This window comes from Xyrauchen texanus, chromosome 38 (assembly GCF_025860055.1).
Source record: "Xyrauchen texanus isolate HMW12.3.18 chromosome 38, RBS_HiC_50CHRs, whole genome shotgun sequence".
Classification (NCBI taxonomy): domain Eukaryota; kingdom Metazoa; phylum Chordata; class Actinopteri; order Cypriniformes; family Catostomidae; genus Xyrauchen; species Xyrauchen texanus.
Genome location: NC_068313.1, coordinates 26,699,516 through 26,719,828, shown reverse-complemented (window position 1 = coordinate 26,719,828; position 20,313 = coordinate 26,699,516). Strand labels below are relative to the sequence as shown.

The 20,313-nt window shown below is 38.1% G+C and overlaps 2 protein-coding genes across 15 annotated transcripts in view; one reads left to right on the top strand and one right to left on the bottom strand.

The window, feature by feature from the left end:
- Window positions 1-20,313, top strand: part of LOC127632101 (RNA-binding protein Musashi homolog 2) — a 372,571-nt gene that overhangs the window by 91,944 nt on the left and 260,314 nt on the right. For all 14 annotated transcript variants that reach the window (XM_052110602.1, XM_052110601.1, XM_052110593.1 and 11 more), the window contains exon 6: window positions 15,467-15,559. In XM_052110602.1, coding sequence (XP_051966562.1) covers window positions 15,467-15,559 — 93 coding nt within the window. The remainder of the gene's footprint in view (window positions 1-15,466; window positions 15,560-20,313) is intronic.
- On the bottom strand, window positions 1,207-1,470 carry LOC127632115 (acyl-CoA-binding protein-like). Its single transcript, XM_052110623.1, has one exon. The coding sequence runs from the start codon at window positions 1,468-1,470 to the stop codon at window positions 1,207-1,209; it is 264 nt and encodes an 87-aa protein (XP_051966583.1).

Here is a 20,313-nt window from a genome sequence, read left to right as displayed (position 1 = left end):
GTCACTTTGCTGAGCAAGTATGCCACCGAGACGTCACCCAGTTGCCCTGCTGCAGGGACTCTTCAGCTGGAACCAAAGTGTGTGTGTTGGTTGCTGTACTACCTGCATCCAAAACAGTTTCTACTGGCTTCTCTTTCTCACTGACCTCCACTAGCATTCAGATGCATGTCTCTATCTCATTAACCTTCTCCATCAGCCTGACTAATTCCTTAAATTTATTGCATGGAAATACCTTACTGCTGACAGAAGAAGCTACAGCAAACATGTGCAGGAAGCATTAACATGAGCGGATGACATGACTTACCACAATTGTTTGTTGTTGATGTTGTTATGGTTGTCCTTGAGTGGTGAGGATTTGATATCGACGTGGTTTCTAATCAGAAGATGTTTGAGATTGATGCAATAATTCTTGCAAAACACAGTGGAGAAAAACGAATGCACGCAGTTGAGATGTGATATTGTTTTCTACAAGCAGTGTACACATAGCTGACTACCACCCCTGGTGTCGCAAGTTCAAATCCAGGGTGTGCGACTCCAGCCAGGTCTCCTAAGCAACCAAATGGGCCTCTTTGCTAGGGAGGGTAGAGTCACATGTGGTAACCTCCTCTTGGCTGTGATTAATGTTTCTTGCTCTCAATGAGGCGCGTGGTAAGTTGTGCATGGATCGCAGATAGTACCATGAGCCTCCACATGCTGAGTCTCTGCGGTGTCATGCACGTCGAGACACGTGATAAGATATGTGGATTGACTGTCTCAGAAGCAGAGGCAACTGAGACTTGTCCTCCGCCACCCAGATTGAGGTGAGTAACCGCAACGCCACGAGGACCTACTAAGTAGTGGGAATTGAGCATTCCAAATTGGGAGACAAGGGGATAAATAAAGAAAAAATAATAAGAATAAGCAATGCTACCAAGCTGCAAACATTCGTGCAGCGTGCTGTCAGCGACAGGAACAGTAATTGACGTGACGTCAAAAACTTAATAACTTTTATAGCATTGTATAAATTTGCATTTATTAAAAAATGGGAAATACATTTTCACTACATGATTGCTGGAGGACGATTTATCTTGGCCTGCGAGGACTGTACCTCACACAGAGCACTGAGTCTGCATGCTCCAGTGTACCGTAACACAATTGAGAGGGGACACACTGGAGGCCTTAAGGCGTTTGATAGGAAAACAGTACAGGTAAAGACAGATTTCAACTTTAGATTCCGTACTTCACCTTCAGCTCTTCAACATTAGCAATGAATGCTTTCACAGCATCCTCCTTACTCATACCTTTCTTTGCCTCCCAGGCATCCCATTTGGCCTTTCCAGTAAAGTCTAACAAACCGGGTTGAGCGGTGTTTACATCTCCTATGGTGGCCTGTTTGTACAGACTGTAAATCTCCAGCATCTCAGCGTCTGTCGGTTTCGCTTTCAGCTGTTTGACCTCCTCTGCGGCTTTTTGAAACTCAGCCTCAGACATGGTTATAAATGTTTCTGTCGACTAAACTGCAGCACTCCAGAAACCACTGTGTGTGAGGGCAGCACTCACTCAAGCTTACCCTAGGGTTTTTATCTCTTGCGCTAGAGTCAGTTTTTATGTGTCTTTTGTTAAGGTTGCTTAAAATGTAATTTATTTATTTATTTTTTGTGTCAAGAATATAATGGAAATATATTGCTGACTTGACCATGCTTCTACACTTGTAGGTTATGCACAGTTTATTCTGTAGTCTCAAATCACGTCCCAGACCGCACACTTCTGCACTATTCTACACCATTTTGTAGTGCAAGTAGTGCGAGTAGTATGTTTACACTAAAAATGCAACAAAAAGAAGTGTACTACAAGTACACGAATAATGCACTTTTTCAACCATCAAAATGGAGTGTGGATTGTTGGACACTTGCTTGCCGTAGATAGCTGAAGGGACAGAGTTACCAACAGTTGTAAATAATGGAGAATATGGCAACAAGCAAAACTTCTGTGAAGACAGCACCTTACAAAAGTGAGTTAAACGCTTTACCATCATACCATGCTGTGTGAGTATATTATTGAGATATAAGTGTTGAACTGAAGATGATTTGTGCTAAAGCTAGTGGCAACACAACGCTTGTGTTTGAAACATCACTTCAGTCAGCTGTCTAATGGCGAATGCTTCCGTATAGTAAAAAAACATTAAGTGTCCATTTGGGACGATGCTACACTTTGAACATTCATACAATACATGGCTGAGTGCATAGTATATTTTGTAAGTTCATAGTGTATGGTGTGTTGTTTGGGACACAGCTTCTGTCACTGCACTTGTGCTGAAATTTACTGAATGCATTTAACTTTTTAACTAGATTTTTACATTTCCAGAAGAAAATGTAAGTGGTGCTTTCCTCATTAAAATTGGTTGCCAGTGGTTGTTATTGTGTTGCTAGAATTTTCTGGTTTGCCAGTGGTTGTTAGCTTGTTCATATGGTGTTTCTAGATGGTTGTTTTGGTTTTCTTGGTTACTAGTGATTTTTAACATGTTTCTTGTGTGTTTCTAAAATGGTAAAAAAAAACTGCCCCTAGATGAGTCTAGATGTGTGCTCAGGTTTTCTGGGTTGCTAGTGATTGTTAGTAGTGCTATAACAATAAGTCAACATTATCGACAATAAAAAGTGTAGACAAATTTTTTGGGTTGTCGAATAGTCATTTGATCTCATTTAACATAACACGAAATCACATTAAACTCTAATGATGATGCATGAGAGCAGTACTGCAGCTTGTGCCTGACTGAAGAGAGGAAGAAATGGTTAATGGTAAATGGTCTGCACTTATATAGTGCTTTTTTAACCTTCGAGGTTACCAAAGCACTTTACACTGTGTTCCATTCACCCATTCACACACACACACACACACACACACACACACACACACACACACACACACACACACACACACACACACACACCAATGATGGCAGAGCTGCCATGCAAGGGGTTAGCCTGCCATTGGGAGCAACTTGGGGTTCAGTGTCTTACCCAAGGACACTTCAGCGTGTGGAGTCATGTGGGCCAGGAATCGAACCACCAACCCTGCGATTGGCAGAGGACCCGCTCTACCACCTGAGCCACAGCCGCCTAAGAAAACATATCACTGTCCAGATGCACTCTAAACTTTCCAAACAGCTTCAGGTTATATAGATTGCAAAGTATTAGAGAATTATAATGCAAAAATTCAAAATAAATACAGAAGCACTCTCGTTGTGGAGCTGGAGCTGCTGCTCCGCTGAAGGAAAACTTGCATCTCGAGCTTCTTTAAAGGAAACACTCCAGCGTTACATCTTTAATAGTTATATTTAATGCCTTATAGCTTTATTAATCTTCAAATAAAATGGAAGCAGGTCATGTAAATAACTACAAACTCCAACACTGGCATTTTTCTGTGCGGTCAGCACCTCTTCAATGAGTTGCACGAATGTCACAATCTAAGGGGGAGAGATTGAAACTGCACCCGGCTGATACACACACTGTCGCGGGGATGCTCATCCCTCGAGCGTGCGCTTAATGCAGCTAGATTATAATGTGATGGTTCGTGACTAATTGAATCAAAATATATGTGTCACTGTGCATTTATTTTCATGAAGAAAACTGGCAATACGCAGCTTTATTAATAAGAGAGATTTAGATTTTTTGTGAGTTAAAGATGAATTGAAGTGAACAGAAAGGTGAGAGGTAGCCTTCACCCCATTATACACTGCAATAAAATACGTTTTTTTATTTGTTTTTGTTTTGGCTTGTTTTCCAATTTAAATGCATTGGCGGCCAAATGTTTAAAACAATGTACAGATTTTCTTTTAACTTTTATTCACCAAAGTGGCATTCAACTGATCACAATATATAGTCAGGACATTAATAATGTGAAAAATTATTATTACAATTTAAAAAAATAAATAAAAATGTTCATAACTTAAACTACTTCAAAGAGCTTTGTAGATCCTTGGCATTCTATTGCCAGAGATGTGGCTGTCTTGTCACGCACCTTATAGTCTAGCTTATCCCACAAAAGCTCAATGGGGTTAAGATCCATAACACTCTTTTCCAAATATCTGTTATCTTTGTCTGTGTTTCTTTGCCCACACTAACCTTTTATTTTTTTTCTGTTTTAAAAGCGTCTTTTCTTTGCAATTCTACCCATAAGGTCTGCACCCATGAGTCTTCTCTTTACTGTTGTACATGAAACTGGTGTTGAGCGGGTAGAATTCAATGAAGCTCTCAGCTGAAGACATGTGAGGCATCTGTTTCTCAAACTAGAGACTCTGATGTACTTATCCTCTTGTTTAGTTGTACATCTGGCCTTCCACAACTCTTTCTGTCCTTGTTAGAGCCAGTTATCCTTTGTCTTTGAAGACTGTAGTATACACCTTTATATGAAACCTTCAGTTTTTTGGCAATTTGACTGATGCGTTTCTAGAGAAATATGTTTCTTTTTTGTAATTTTTGACCTAATATTGACCTTAAGATAGTCCAGTCTATTGCATACTGTGGCAACTCAAAAACAAGCCTCATTTAATGAACCAAATAGCGTTCAACTGTGTTTGATATAATGGCAAGTGATTTTCTAGTACCAAATTAGCAATTTAGCATGATTACTCAAGGATAAGGTGTTGGAGTGATGGCTGCTGGAAATGGGGCCTGTCTAGATTTGATCAAAAATTACTTTTTTCAAATAATCTTCTCTTTACTGTTGTACATGAAACTGGTGTTGAGCGAGTAAAATTCAATGAAGCTGTCAGCTGAGGGCATGTGAGGCATCTGTTTCTCAAACTAGAGATTCTGATGTGCTTATCCTCTTTTTAGTTGTACATCTGGCTTTCCACATCTCTTCCTGTCCTTGTTAGAGCAGTTGCCATTTGTATTGGGGCCTGTCTAGATTTGATCTAAAATGACTTTTTTTCAAATAGCAATGGTGCTGTTTTTTTACATCAGTAATGTTCTGACTATACTTTGTGATCAGTTGAATGCCACTTTGGTGAATTAAAGTACCAATTTCCTTCTGAAACAGCAAAATCTGTACATTATTCCAAACTTTTGCCACCAGTTTATCTAAAACTCCTTGAAAACAATGTACATTTTTTTTAGCAGCTGAAGAAAAATTGTTATCTCAGAATGTTGAATATAATATTAAAAATAGAAATATTTTTATTAAAAAAGATGATAAGTATTCTTTAAAAAAAAGATGCATTCACCTGAGGAGCATGTAGACTTGCTTTTAGAGAATAGATCTTGAATATAAACATATTTGATCTTTTCTGCACTCGCAGAAATATAACCAAGTGAAAAAATACACTTCTATACAAAATACACATATTTTTAAGATACATTCTATTGAAGCATGTCTAAATATCTTATATGTTGCGTCTCAAGTAAATGTATCATGTTTTAAGGATTTCTAGACAATTTTAAATGTAAAACAAGTCAAAAACACTTGATAACAATATGATTTTTTCCCCCAGTGAATTTCTTTACTGAATTAAACTTGATACAAATAATTTTTTCCCTTTAATTCAGTGAATGTCATTTAGAGGTATCTTTTAAAAGAGGATTTTGTCCTCTTTATTGTTAGTAAGCATGTTTTATACAAACTTTTAAGTTGGGGCACAAGCTGAATAATAATGAATAATCACAGCAATAATCACTGAATAGTTGATTAATCGTTCTAATAATCATTCGATTAATCGATTATCAATATAATCGTTAGTTGCAGCCCTACTGTTGCTAGGGTGTTTCTATATGTGCTTTAGGGTTTTCTGGGTTGGAGTGGTTGTTAGCATGTTACTAGGGTGTTTCTAGATGATTGCTCGGGGTTTTATGGGATGCAAGTGGTTGTTTGATTGTTACTAGTTTGTTCCTAGATTGTTGCTAGGGTTTTCTTGGTGGATGTTAGGTGGTTGCTTACTGGCCTAAGTCAAAACATTCCACCCCAAAGTGTCTGATATTTTGGTCTCTAGAAGTGGCTCATGTCCCTCATTCAGTATATAGTAAGTTAATGAAATATATTCACTCATTTTATCATTTGCCAGAATTTTGAGTCTGATCACTTGGAAAAGCAATAGCACACTTATCCTTTACAAGGCACATGATTTGAGGCATTGTTATCAAAGTTAAATACTTGGGGTTAGGGCAAGTATAAAACTCCGTGTTAAGAATTTGTTCAAATCCCATATCCGAAGTATAACCTATAGTAATAGTAATACTTGTCTTTGCAAGCACCAAAACATTTAATATATATATGTATCTTTTTATTTTTTTTTTAAATATAGTCATTTAATAATTTATTATGCATGTGTTTGTGAGTGCTTGTGCAGGAATATACTGTAGAAAAATCTCATATTAACACCCTTGATACGCTCCCACAGAGAAAGAATTAACAGTGTTTGATATTGCATTAAATAAATCTTGTCTGATGTGCAACAGGGTGTTTGGGACCTGGAAAGGGGGGGCTGCACATCCAGCGGTTTTGCCAACATTACTAATCAGTTATTCTCAGCTCTTGGTCAAGCCGCCGCCTCGCCTGTCAATCAGGGTTAGCTGCAGGCGCGAAGCAGGAGCTGTTTGGCCCAGTACATTTGAATGTCGACATTAAAATTCCACACTGCAAAATTGTGTACAAATTGGAGCTTGGCGGCCTAAATTTAGATGCTGAAGAATAGAATGTGGCAAGTGCACTGGATTCTGTCACTCAAGCAAATGTCAACACCTCGCATGAGAAGAGAGCATGTTCAACTTTTTTGCTTTCACCTTCCTAGTTGTCACTGTTTCCAACTGGTTTTGATATGGTAATCATAATGATTTCAGTTATCCACTTAATGATTCTGGTTCCTATTCCACTTAACAATTGCTTTAACAGTTGTTTTATCAATTTTGAGGAAGCACCAAATAATTTATACTAGCTATATTGTAATATGTACTATATTTGTTTTTACATATTATAAAGAAAAGAAATTGGAACATATTATAAGCTCCATTTAATACAGCAAAAAATCTGAATGTGAATCTTCAACTTTAACCATGTCATCATATGAACAACCACAAACCCTCATTAATTACATTTATATATGCCTTAAAAAATACATGACACATAATAATGATTTGCTAGTAAGTGTAAGTACATTTAGTGGAACAGTTAACAATCATGAGCCATTCACACAGAAAAATCTTCAATATCAAAATATCATCTTCAAATGCAGCACTCAGGATGCAAGGGATGTTCACGTTAAGTCAACATTCGGTTTACCCAGTGTTTCCCAACCACTGTGCCGTGGCACACTAGTATGGCGTGAAAAGTTGTCAGGTGTTCCGTGGAAAATAATAAAATTCCACAAAATAAATAAATGCATGAATCATTTCAGGGATCCAAACACCTCACCTTTCAGAGAAATTCGCCATTTTGAAATCATAATCAGTCACTTTTGTGGTTGTGAAGAGCAATGATTAATGTGCAAATATGACTGATATTTATACATTCATCTCTTTGTAAATAAATAAATGCATAATCTGCTATATACTCATCCTGTGAATTGATGATTAAAAATGAAATTGTAGAAAATAAAAGCTATTAAATGTCTTATCATTAAAATATGAAAATTAAAATGACAGGTAATAATAGATTATGATGGAATTTTCATGACCCTGTCCGTTAATATGATGGATGATGAGAAGGTCTAATTTGTGAGAAATTTTTGCATAGCCGAATTTTAAACATTACAAGTAAACACGCTACTTAGACGCTACTGAAAACATGGACAAGATATTGAAAAGGAAAAATATTGACGATGGTTAGCCTATGTGGGATAGTGGTGTGCCGTAGAATTTGTTAGTCGTAAAAAGCAGAAACATTTTTGGGAAACTGGGTTCCCATGTATGCGCCAGTACTCGAATACCTAAATAAAACCACCATTCGGTTATGCTACATGTGCAATAGAGGGCTTCGACCCAAACTCAACGAGTTCTGACAAACCGTTGAGTTTTCCATCTGGGTTTGTGTCAGTTTTTCGTTTATTGGGCAAGGGCTGTTCATACATGCTTTTGTATGCATCTGCACAATGTTAAAACACTGTTCTATTCGCTGCCTTATGGCAATGTGAACCTGCCCGGGCAGAGCGCATATAGACAGTGACTGTTTGATAATTATAGTTTGAATTTAATGTGAACTAAGGGAAGTTACATTGCAATAAATGTTTTTTTATTCCCACGTCCTGACTACCCACAGAGAATGTATTAACTGTTCATGGTACACGAAAACTTGCACATACCTGGACGAAAGCAACTGAAAAAGCAGCGAGACGTGTCACAAATTTCATAGGCATGTTTGCATAGAAAAACAGTGCACATGGTTACGTACTGTGTGAATAGCCTCTTTGGGGCCTTTTAGCATGGTGTTCCGCTCGCATCAGTAGAACAATGCAGACCATTCAGAACTGATTCTCAATTCCCAACCCTACGTAATCCTGTTTGCTTGTAGTGTGTGATTCGGTGCAAGGACAAGGAGATGGCAATCAGCGATGAATATGTGACTTGAGATGATGAAGAGGCCTAGGAGGGAGGAAGGAGGAGGATGAGGAAGGGGTCTCATTATCTCACTCTAATCAGGGGACATCCAGCCAGGCAAAGAGGACTGATTAAAAATAGACTTGTCACAACAAGAGCATCGTTTGGCTGGGGCTTATGGGCTTATTGTTAGTGAGGACCAATGTTAGTCAACCGCAATCAACAGCAAGAGTCCACTACACCATTCATCAGAGACCCAGAGTAAACACAAATAAAAGTGAATGTGGGCCTCTCTAAAGACCACTATGCTTAAGAGAGGAAAGTCCTGGGAAAAAGGTCTAGGCGGTTTGATGGTGTGTATTGTGCAATAGTTGAAATGTGTCTACCGGTAGTGATTCTGCTGAATTGTTTATACATGATTTAAAAAAAAAATGACATAAAAGAAAACTGTAGTCTGCTTTACAAACTATGTTGTAGATGGACCAACATGAGCACACATCTGAAAGTCCGTGAACACATTTTCGTAGTGCTATTGGGAGCAACCTCCATAACACGGGTTTTGTGCCTGTGGGAACAAGGAAGTAGTCGCATTAACAAACTATGGTGAGTGCTATTGGGAGGTTACGTTTTCAGTCAAAAATGTTTTACTCCACTGACAATTACGTTTGGAGTTTGGGTTAGGCGGTGGAGTTAATAAAAGATGCATTCCTGTTATCTACTACATTTACAACTAAAAATACTACTTGCTTTTGGTGCCCCTCTGTGGACATTTCACCCAGAAATGAGCTCACATGTTCTCATATGTTCATCAACTCGTCCAGCTTTTGCCACTGGCAATGATTACAATTTCGATAATCTGATGAGTCTGGACAACTTCCACTCTAGACAACTTCGTTGATAATGGTAATAGCTATTTAGGTTTGACTCCTCATTTGTCCGGTGTAAACACAATGTAACTGTAGATATTTTCTCCACAGTAAAATACTTGAGTTCAACTGACGTCCAGTCACGCCATCACAGGTGTGCAACTCTGCATAAATCGGCCTATTCTGCATATATCGACTTGAAACATGGCTCGTCCAGTCATATCTATAATATATTACTGTTTTGAGCTTTCTGTTTTGAATTTACATAAAAAATAACTATCATACAATAACCATGATAAAAAAATGACTTGTGTCATGAGACAACTTATTGGTCATACGAACTCTCCACAGATGTTTTGAGAGGAGCAAGTTTAATCTTCATTTTCCCTTCCCTGATCTTTGTTCTTTGTTGTACTCCACGTTAGCCATCTCTCAAATGTCTCTCCCTCTCGTACCCCTCCCTCTCCGCTGGAATATAACTTGATTTGGTATGTCTGTATCCTGGCGATTGTCCTGCGCTCTGATAAGGATCCATGTTTTCAGGGAGGGTTTGGTTGCACCTCATCTAATGAAAGATCTTAATTAGATCCATTTGTGCCCAAAGGAGAGTAGATACAATATTAAATTGTCACTCCTATCACATTCCTACAATTTAGGCTGCAGGATACGTCTCGATCCATTTTATTTCACCGCAAATAATTGGTGAACTTTGCTGTCACTACTACCTTCTGCATTTTCCACATTTGAGAGAGCAAAAATAAACTCTGAAGAAAAACACTGCAATTAAATATTTACCATGTGACTACATACAATTACTTGTTAAAAAAAATCTAATTTACCTTCCAGTCTCACTCTTTGTACAGCACATTAAATTGTGTTGTGCTTATTTGGAGTAATAATGTCTAAATTGAAGCCTTCATTGCAGTCTTGGTCTTTATGTTCAAATTTATGTTTTCATGTTCTTGAATACAAATATACTTTTTTAAAAAAATATATATATATATTAAGTGTAATGACTTTGTTATAGCCATGGTAAATTTAACTTCTGAACAGTCCATTTAAGAATTTAACTTTCCATGGAGAGTACTAATAAAATAAATGTAATTCATTCTACTCATATATTTAATGACACATGCCAGGCCTTCTAGACACCAGGGCTGAGTTTCCCAAAAACATTGTAAGCCTAAGTAGATTGTAGGAACCATTGGCACCAATGGTCTCTACAATCAACTTAAGTTTGTGATGCTTAAAATCTAAAAATGTATCTGTTCAGTCACAAAATCATTATTAAAATCAGCATAAATGCAAATTCACTATAGAATTTATTTCATATATTACTTGACAGCTTGCATGAGATTCACCCACCAAACCTTTCTTTTATATATATATATATATATATATATATGTGTGTGTGTGTGTGTTTAGTGTATGAGTACTGTAATGCATTATAACGTCAACATGCACAATATCTAGCAGAATCTCATGTAGGCATCACCTCTGATCACCTGCACTTGTCTCAGCACTGGTAGAAACCTGCACCAAGACTTGCATCTCCTAGAAACATTCTGGCAGCTGACATTCCCTCGCACTAGAGGAAGGCAAGAAATCTACTCTAGGCATGCTGAGTCACATCAAGCAAGGCTGCTGGAAGATGACAGGCCTGAAACGGCAACATCAGCAGCCACAGACTAAGAGCAACAAACTCTGCTGCTCTGCATACATTTCTATGCACAGTATTTCCAAACATTCTGCTTATTCTCTATATACCTAGGTCCGTGGCATTCTTATATCTCTCGCCTCTACTGCGAGAAGTGCTCTTTCATATATTCATTTTCACGGCTAAATTTTTTAGGTCTTGAGATTGTGAAAGTTCCTCCTATATGTCATCACTTCGCCAGATGCTCTGTCCATTTTCAAGGTCCACGTTTTTCTGTCTTTTCATTTGAATATACTCTCACTGCTGAAAATTCCCCCCAGCTTAAACCAACCTAAGCTGGTTTTCTGGTCTTAGCCTTTGCTGGTTTTAGAGGGGTTTTGGTTGCTTGTCAGTTGTTTAGGCTGGGAGACTAGCTGGCCATCAGCTAAACACCTGCTTGGCCAGCTTGGGAGACAAACTTGACCTTCAAACCAGCTTAGTCTGGTTCAAGCTGTTTTTGTCAGCAGTCACACCTCAATGTTTTCTTGTTTTTTTTTTCACAGTTCTAATTTGTCTAATTTGGTACTTCTAATAGTACCTTCTTCCATCTCAACTATGTTAAAGACCACCTCTTAATGTCTGACAAAGAGTGTTTTCAAATTTGCGCTGACCATGAGAGGCTGTGGATGGATGTGTGAGGGTTGAAGCTGTGAATCCTTCAGCTGTAAATGTAGGGTTCCTTTAGCTCGAGCGAGTCGACACAGGACATGCTGACGCTATTCATACCCAGCATCTCTGTCACCGCTGGTTGAGGTTATTGCTCCATGTGTCATAAAACTAATTTGTTAGAAATTGTCTTTGTTTATTCTCCTCATGTTTTTCTAACCCTGTATGACTTGCATTCTTCTGTGGAACACAATAGGAGTTATTTATAACAGTATGTTCGAGCTGCTGTCTTCCATACAGTGAAAATGAATGGAGATGCTCAGTGGTCAAGCAAGAATTTTAGTAAATAGATACTTACATTTTAGTCTGTTCCTCACACAAATCAATCCTAATGGCTTTAAAGATATGGATTATAGCGGACTATGGATTACAGTGCTCAAATGGTAGGCACTACTTTTGTGATGGTTATGCTGCTTTTTTGTCCTTTTTGGAGCTTGACAGCACTTGGTCCTCATCTACTTACATTTTATGGAAGAGAGCACCTCAAAAATGGTTTTCTACAGAAAAAAGAATGTCATACAGGTTTGGAACAACAATGAGGGTGAGTAAATGTAAAATGTTTCATTTTTGGGTGAACTATCCCTTTAAAACAGGTATTTGGAATTTGGAAAGGTTGGTATTTTCCAAACTGGCATGAACCTGCTTTCTGTAATCGTCTTGGTCTTTATTGTGTGCAAACCAGCGCTCTGAATGCTAATGGGTTAGCTGAGTTAGCAGTGTCAGCAATGCAATGTGTTTGTGAGGCATATCTGCAGCTGAATCCCGAGAGAGGGAGTGGGGAAAGAGCAAAGGCCTGCTGTTGTCTCTTGTCACCATGGAGAGAAATGGACAGAGTAATTGCGTTGTTCCAGGGCCTGAGGAATCCCATCAACCAGGAGCTGGTGTTGTCAGAGGACATAAAGATGCCAGTAAAAACTTAACTCTCCACAGACACATTGGGGCGGCCCGGGCCTGCACAAAACGACAAGGGAAAAGACAGACAGATTAACCATGGTGGGTGCAGTTGAGAGCGAAAGTGCTTTGGAGAGGGTTTGGGAAACAGCCAGCTGAGTCGAGGGCCTGAGTGTGTTGGTTGCCAAGATTATGTATGATGGATGTGAATGAAGTCGAAATAAATGCTCAGTGTTGCTTATTTTTTCACTGTCATCTGTGGTTGGGGAAATAATGAGGACTACTACATATATGTTGCTAGACCCTATTTAGGGGGGCTTTAGTTCCCTTGTATTTAATCTGCGATTTAAGTTGTCAGCACCCATAAAAATGTGATTCACGTTCGCTGAAAAAACTTTCTCTAACTCTCTGTTCCAGTAAAATCCACATATTAAACTGCAAGCAAATACTCCAATGTTACTGACAAACCGATTCAATTTTGAATTATTTAGAAAAGTTGTCAGTCCTCTTGCAACTTCTTGCACTTGAGGCACGACTGACATCCAGGAATCTCCCCTCTGGTTTCCTTCAATGCCGAAACAAAGCTTATGTTCTCTCCTTGTCAATAAGCACACATTTTTGGGCTTTGTTTTAGTTTTTATGAGCTCAATAGAGAGGATAGGAAATTATTAAAGAGTTTGGAATGGATTCAGACATTTGGGAAAAACAGGGCTTATTAACTTAATGTGATCAAACAGAGTTTTGGAATATGGAAGCTGTTTGTTACTAGTCCAGGATGTTCTTGCAGTTCTAACCAGCCTGATCAATATTGAGTGTGTTTACATGCACACCAATATGCTGATGACTATCAAAAATTAGCTTATTCCAAAAATTTGACAATGCAAGAATATTTAATTTTTTTTATGCATTTTGACGTCAAAACATAATAAAGTATGCGCATAACACCTGTGCTCATTGGATAAGCCGTAATATACTTACTTATATAAGTAAAAATGGATGTAAAGGTGTACTTCTGCAACACCAAATCTGGATAATAGGCAAAAATCAGTTATGACCATACCCCAATTATTGAAAACCATAAAATATACCATGTAAGGCATTTACATGACTGTAACAGGTAAAGGATGGGCAAAGACAGGCTGAACAATTAACTAACATTTAATGAATAAATGAACTTAAACAAACACAGAGTGGCTGCGTCTCTCTCTCTCTCTCTCTCTCTCTCTCTCTCTCTCTCCCAAACTGGAGTCTCCGGCTCCCCTTTATCTCCCTCTCCTGCTGATTAATTGACTTGGCGCCGGCCGTGCACCCTCACAGTCCTTGTCACAATGACCTTACATCTTTAGCTTATTAAACATGATCAGTGATATATCATGTATGTAAATGTGCTCATTGTCTACCATGTCATCCAGATGGTAGTCCAGCTGATCAAATATCTAGACCAGTTTGGGGGCATGGGTTGGATTCAAACCTGTGTCTCCTACATGAGCTCCATAGCTCAATGTGTTGGGACCATTGCTGTGCCACAGCTCCAACGATGTGCACTCATTTTTTAGAAATCCACCTGGGTCAAAAAGAAACAGGGTTTGACAAGTTTCTTCTTTTTTACTTCAAAAAGGCCTTAACACTGCCTGAGGAGCTCTCTTGTTAGCGGTTATCATGGCCCTATATGATAGGTGGGCTATTTGATCTCAGTACACCAGCTCTCAACACAATTAGCGTTGCTACATGAAGAGAAGTCAGGTCTCGCCGCTCCACACATCTTCCAGCAGGGAGAGTTAATTGTGTTTTGAAGCATGGGCCTGGTTGCGTGACTGCGACCTCAACTACTATCTGTTCTCACGGTTGCGATCTTGCTTGGCTTATTGTAGAACCTCAGAGACTTCCAACTTTCCAACACCTTTTGTTAGTTACTCAATTAGAGCCACTTTGATGGTGTATTCAATCAACTCACTACAAGCTTTACTTGAGAAATATCAGAAATATTATAATTGGTGGAGATGGACCTCTTGTATATGTAAAAATGAAAGGAATCATAACACCAAATAGGACAACTGTAGTCCTGCCAACAAGAGCCTATGGCATTTTTTATTGAGGCATCACAACGTTCAATATAGTGACTGTTGAAATGAAAGTTCTGCCTTACAATTATATTCCTGCTTATTCTAGAATGTGAACTAGTTAGACCAGACTTAAAAATACTGTTTTTGTGTGATTTGAGATGAATAAGCACAACTTTTGATGCCGCTATTGTCAGATTTATTTCCTGATTTGAAATATGCTATTAAAACAATCACAAGCAACTCAAACTAAGTTTGAAATTTCGTTTTCCCCCCTTTCAGGTAGATAGGAGCTGTACTTGCATGAATGTAAATAGCTGCCGAACTTGGACCTAAGGTGAACTGACTTGCCTCACATAGGGACTTTGAAACTATCCTTTCCTAGTGAAACACTTCTGCTCCAATTTTCCTAAATGGACTGGGGGGGTTGCGAGTTGGTTCTTTGCAACACAAGCAAAACACCATTCACAGCTCAGGTGTTTCTTTTAGTGTGAAACAAAAAGTGTCCAGACTGTAATGTTGAGAGAGAGAAAGGACAGGTAGTGAAAGCAATATTGGGCATAGCAAGCTAGGTGTTATCCAGTCCCCAAGCACACTCTCACACACTCACAAATCACCTCTACTTCAGTACCTGTGGGACCAAAAACCCACAACCGTTCATCTCCCAATTCCCTCTTTTCCAGTTCTGAGCATCCTATTGCCACCTTTGTCTTCTGTGCCTTTGAAGTTCGCTCTGAAATGCTTTCACATGGGCTTAATCCCTTGTCTTCTCTTCTCTTCCAGATGGTCACAAGAACAAAGAAAATATTTGTAGGCGGATTATCAGCTAACACAGTAGTTGAAGATGTGAAGCAGTATTTTGAACAGTTTGGCAAGGTAAGATCTCTTTTTTTTTTTTTTTTTTTTCTCATTTGGCTAATTTCATGGCGAGATGCTTGCATGTGGCAGTTTGGAGATAAAAGACCAATCCGTTATTCACCTAGTCTGTTTCCATTAGGATTGTGCATTTTACCGGTACTAACGAATTACCACATTACAAAACAATTTGAAACATTACAATATCATATTGTTGCTATTTTGGTACCATATTAAAATATGCTGACATTAGCAAAATTATATGAGATATGACAATTTTGAGATGAAATCAATGAAAATTTTAAAATAAAATAAGAAACCTCTTGATATGGCCAAGTGAGATCTTTAAACAGCAGAAGGATATAATGTAATAAAATAATATTATGTCACATGCGCTGCACACTACAGAATTAACAAAAGGTGCCTCTCTGACTGTCATATGATCACACACACACACGCACACACACAAACACAACTCAACACAAACTACTGGTGCTTAATTTTCATGCAGTGCGTTTAGGGTATAAACGGCTGTTACCACTTAAATGAACTCCTCGGGTGCAGCTCGGAGATTTCAGCTCAAGAGTCAAGTAATTTTTATTTGTATAACACTTTTCACAACACACATAGTTTCAAAGCAGCTTTACAGGAAATCATGCATCAACAAAAAACTGTTATATCTATAAAGTCATTGAATGATCATTGTGTAGTTTGATTAAATATGATTGTAAATTGTGTATATAAAATGTATAATTAAATAATATTTGTATTTAGAACCCCTGTATGCAAGCTGAAGGCAACTGTGGCGAGGAACACAAAACGCTATTTAAATGTTGGTTAATGGAGAAAAATAATCTTGGAGAAACCAGACTCACTGTGGGGTCCAGTTCCCCTCTGGCTAAACAAAATGAATATAATGCCAATATTAGTTATTTGTGTGCAGTGCAAGTCATGGTCTAAAATTTGTAAATGAAGTAAGCATTCATGTCCAGTGTTAAAAAAACAAACAAACTAAAAAACAAAAACAATTATTAACTTTAAGATTAATGATTTATGTGTTTGAAGTCCATCCTGGATTAACTGCTGAAGTTCACATAGATGCATTGTCCTTTGTTAGTTTGCTGATGAAGGCTTTTGTTGGCAATTAAATGATAGTCTGTGTATTCCATTTTAAGAGTGTAGTCCATCAATAGACAAAGGTGATGCAGGCAGAGATCAATTAGGTGCAGAGATCAATGAGCTTTGTATGTAGTTAACAGAATATTTTAATTAATATGAAATTTAACAGGTAGCAATGTAACAATGATAAAATTAGGCTAGTATGATCATATTTCTTGGTTGTAGTCAGCACTTTGAACCAATTGAAGTTAATTTATTGAACTTGCTGGACATCCTCCCAGTAATGCATTACAATAATCTAGTCTTGAAGTCATGAACACATTAATTCGTTTTTTAGGCATCAGCAACAGAGAGCATGTGTCGTAACTGTATAAAAAACAATATTTCTGAGGTGGAAGAATGCTGTTCTACAAACATTGGAAATTCGATTACTAAAAGACAGATTTGTATCAAATATAACACCTTAGTTCTTAGCTGTAGAAGACGACATAACAGTACATCTATCGAGAGCCAAATGACATCAGATGATAAGAGCGAGTCATTTGTAACTGATAAGTGCAGTCTCTGTACTGTGATGGGGCCTAAATCTTGACTGAAATTGTTCATATATACCATTTCTCCATAGAAATGAACAGTTGGGAGGACAGTACTTTTCTAGTATTTTCAACATAAATGGTTGATTTGAAATCAGCCTGTAATTAGCCAATTCTCCAGGTTCAAGCTGTGGCTTCTTAATAAGCGGTTTGATAACTGCCATTTTAAAGTTCCTATCATGACCTATGATAGCAAAGTATTAAAGTTGCTAGTGAGGAAAATGATGAGAGTTTTCTGAGATGCCGTGACAGTTTTATTTCTGATTATTTCAGTTATTTAATTCATTGACACTAATCTACTGTAAACCTTATCAACACGATGAGCAGGGAGGGGGCCAGAGCATATTACAGTGTCTGACATTTATTTTGCAAGTTCACACACACCTTTAACATTATTTTTAGTGATCTTTGACTGGTGAAGCTGGACATAGTTAGTGCAGTCATGTATAACAATTTTAGAAAATCTAAATTTAGCATTAGCCAGCACTTGTAAATTTGATCTGATGTCAGATGCTCGAGCCCATGAAATGCATTTAACAATGGTGGCTGGAGTCTCTATTTCCACGTTCCTTGCAATAGAATCACAAGTTATTAAGGCTTTTCTACATGATTCTCAGTGGGTGCATGACAGAGTGGGGAGAATCGATTGGAAACCCTAACAGGAACAGTAGAGTGGTGTCGCTTTGCTGAGCGAGTATGCCGCTGTGACGTCACCCAAATACCCTGCTGCGGGGGTTCTACATCCGGAACAAAAGAGTGTGTGTTGCTCACTGTACTACCCACATCCGAAACAGTATCTACCGGCTTCTTTCTCACTGACCTCCACTAGCGTTAGGATGCGTGTCTTTAATTCAATAAACTTCTCTGTCAGCCTGAATAATTCCTTTCATTTATCATATGTGAATCCCTCACTGCTGACAGAGGAAGCTATAGTAAACATGTGGCATGCAATGCAGAAAGATATAACATGAGCAGATGTCATGACTTACCGCAATTGTTTGTCGTTGTTTTGGTTGTACTTGAGCAGTGAGGGTTTGAGATCGATGTGGTTCTATGTGGTTTCTAATCAGCAGGTGTTTGAGATTGATACAATAATCTTCCTAAAACACAGTGGAGAAAACTAATGCATGCAGTCGAGACATGAGATGTAGACAAGCGGAAAAAAGGAAAAACGGGCACGCTCAGTAAAATACACGCAGTTGAAACAGTAGAAAAGCGGAAAAACCAGAGGCACGTGGTAAAATTGCAAAGGATAAAATGATGAACATAGAAGAATAAGCAATGCTAAGCAGGCTGGCAAGCTACAAAGACAGACTCGTGCAGCATGCGGAGTCATGATGGGTGTATCCCAGCATTAATGGGAAGCTTGATATAACTAACCCGAAAAACGGGTGTAGGAGCCATTTCAAAATTGTTGTATTGTGACTTGTATTTCTATAGTTGTGCAACCTCTGCAGGTGAGGTGATGCCTTAAAAGACCAGGTGTTGCATGTTGAGTTGGCCTGCTGGGAGCATACGGTCTTTACCTTCAACTTTGTTTGTGCTGGACTTTTGTTTAATTTGTGTAGTTGCATTGCATTTTTCTTTTAATTTTATTCGTAACTTCAAGAAAGTAATAAACAGCATGGAATTCAGCGTAAACCTTGTTGACAATGGATTTATAAACAAAGGAAGAGTCTAAATCACTCCGCAAACCCAAGAAGTGACCAAATGGACAGTTTGTTTAAGGATGGTCATTACAACAGGATGAACTAAAAGTTATTTCAAAATAAAAGTCCCGCTAATAGGAACGCTCTATTCAAATGAATGAGTGCAATTGAAGACAGAAAAATATAACTACTGTATAAAAATTTTATATTCAAAAAGTAGCAAAAATACTCACAATAACAATGATGTAATATGAAATGTTTTTATTATTATTATTATTATATGTAAGCAATATCACAAACACAAGAAGCATTAACGTTTTCATTAATACTGTGAAGCTCTGTTGTGCAGCATTATATTTGACCAAAAATACAATTGCAGTAAATAATTATATATATAATTTTTATTAAAACTGTATGTGTTCATTTGATTAAACACCATTTGATCCTAACATTTAATTAAAAATGTTGTTACACAAATACAGGTATCTCCTAACCTCTTCACATACACGCTCTTGATGTGCATGCACATCAACGGTTGTAGTTTTCACCTACTTCTCCTGTGGTTTAGCATCTTCTAGCACTTCTTAATGACAGCAAAGGCTGAAATGTGAGTGTTGTCACCTTTTGGTCCAAGTAATTAGTGCAAATATTTCCAGGCGCATACACATTCTGTGTGTCTAGATTACGAGTGGTTAGAAAAATCTGGCTGCATGTGTTCAGTGCTTGAGCAATCTGCTGATGACAAAATTTTTGTCACATGTCCTGTGAGCGGAGGCTCAATGTTCGCGTCTGACCGAAGTATAGTAAGGGCTTATGTCAGAACACTCTGACGGTCTGTGCCAAGTTTGGTGGATGTGGCTTTAAAGTTCTAGGAGGAGTTAAAATTAATTTGTCAAGCCAACATAATTATTATTTTCAAGCAAGTTTCCCTGAACAGTCCCCTCGTCTTCCATTGGTTGGTCGAACATATATTCCTACCCCTTTGCCATCAGCCAATGGCATTGTTTGAGCAAATGTTGCTGAGTCAGGCTGGTTAGAATTTTGTCTGTGTTTGCATTTCATATATCTGTCTCTGAATATTAAGCTAGGATAGGAGAAAGTATTTTATCATCTTTAAAATTACAAACTTCATGTACACACTCTGTAAAGGCTCAAATGTTTGAACGTCATTTTCTTGGTAAATGTTGTAAGGGTTGATTTTGAGAGCCTCATATCTACTGTGCATTACACATGCCAAAATTGACAGTTGACCCTTATTTTTCTTTGGCCCAGGTGAACTTTTCTATCTGCATTCATTATGATATGACTTTGAGTAAGTTCACAGTCTCTCTATATTTCAAGCCCTACATAAATACCTAGCTCCATTTGTTTGTAATCAGCTGTGTCTAAGTGGACCTAACACGCACCTGACTTG

Coding starts and splice junctions, on each gene's coding strand:
- LOC127632115 (XM_052110623.1), bottom strand. CDS start 1,470: ATGTCTGAGGCTGAGTTTCAAAAAGCCGCAGAGGAGGTCAAACAGCTG.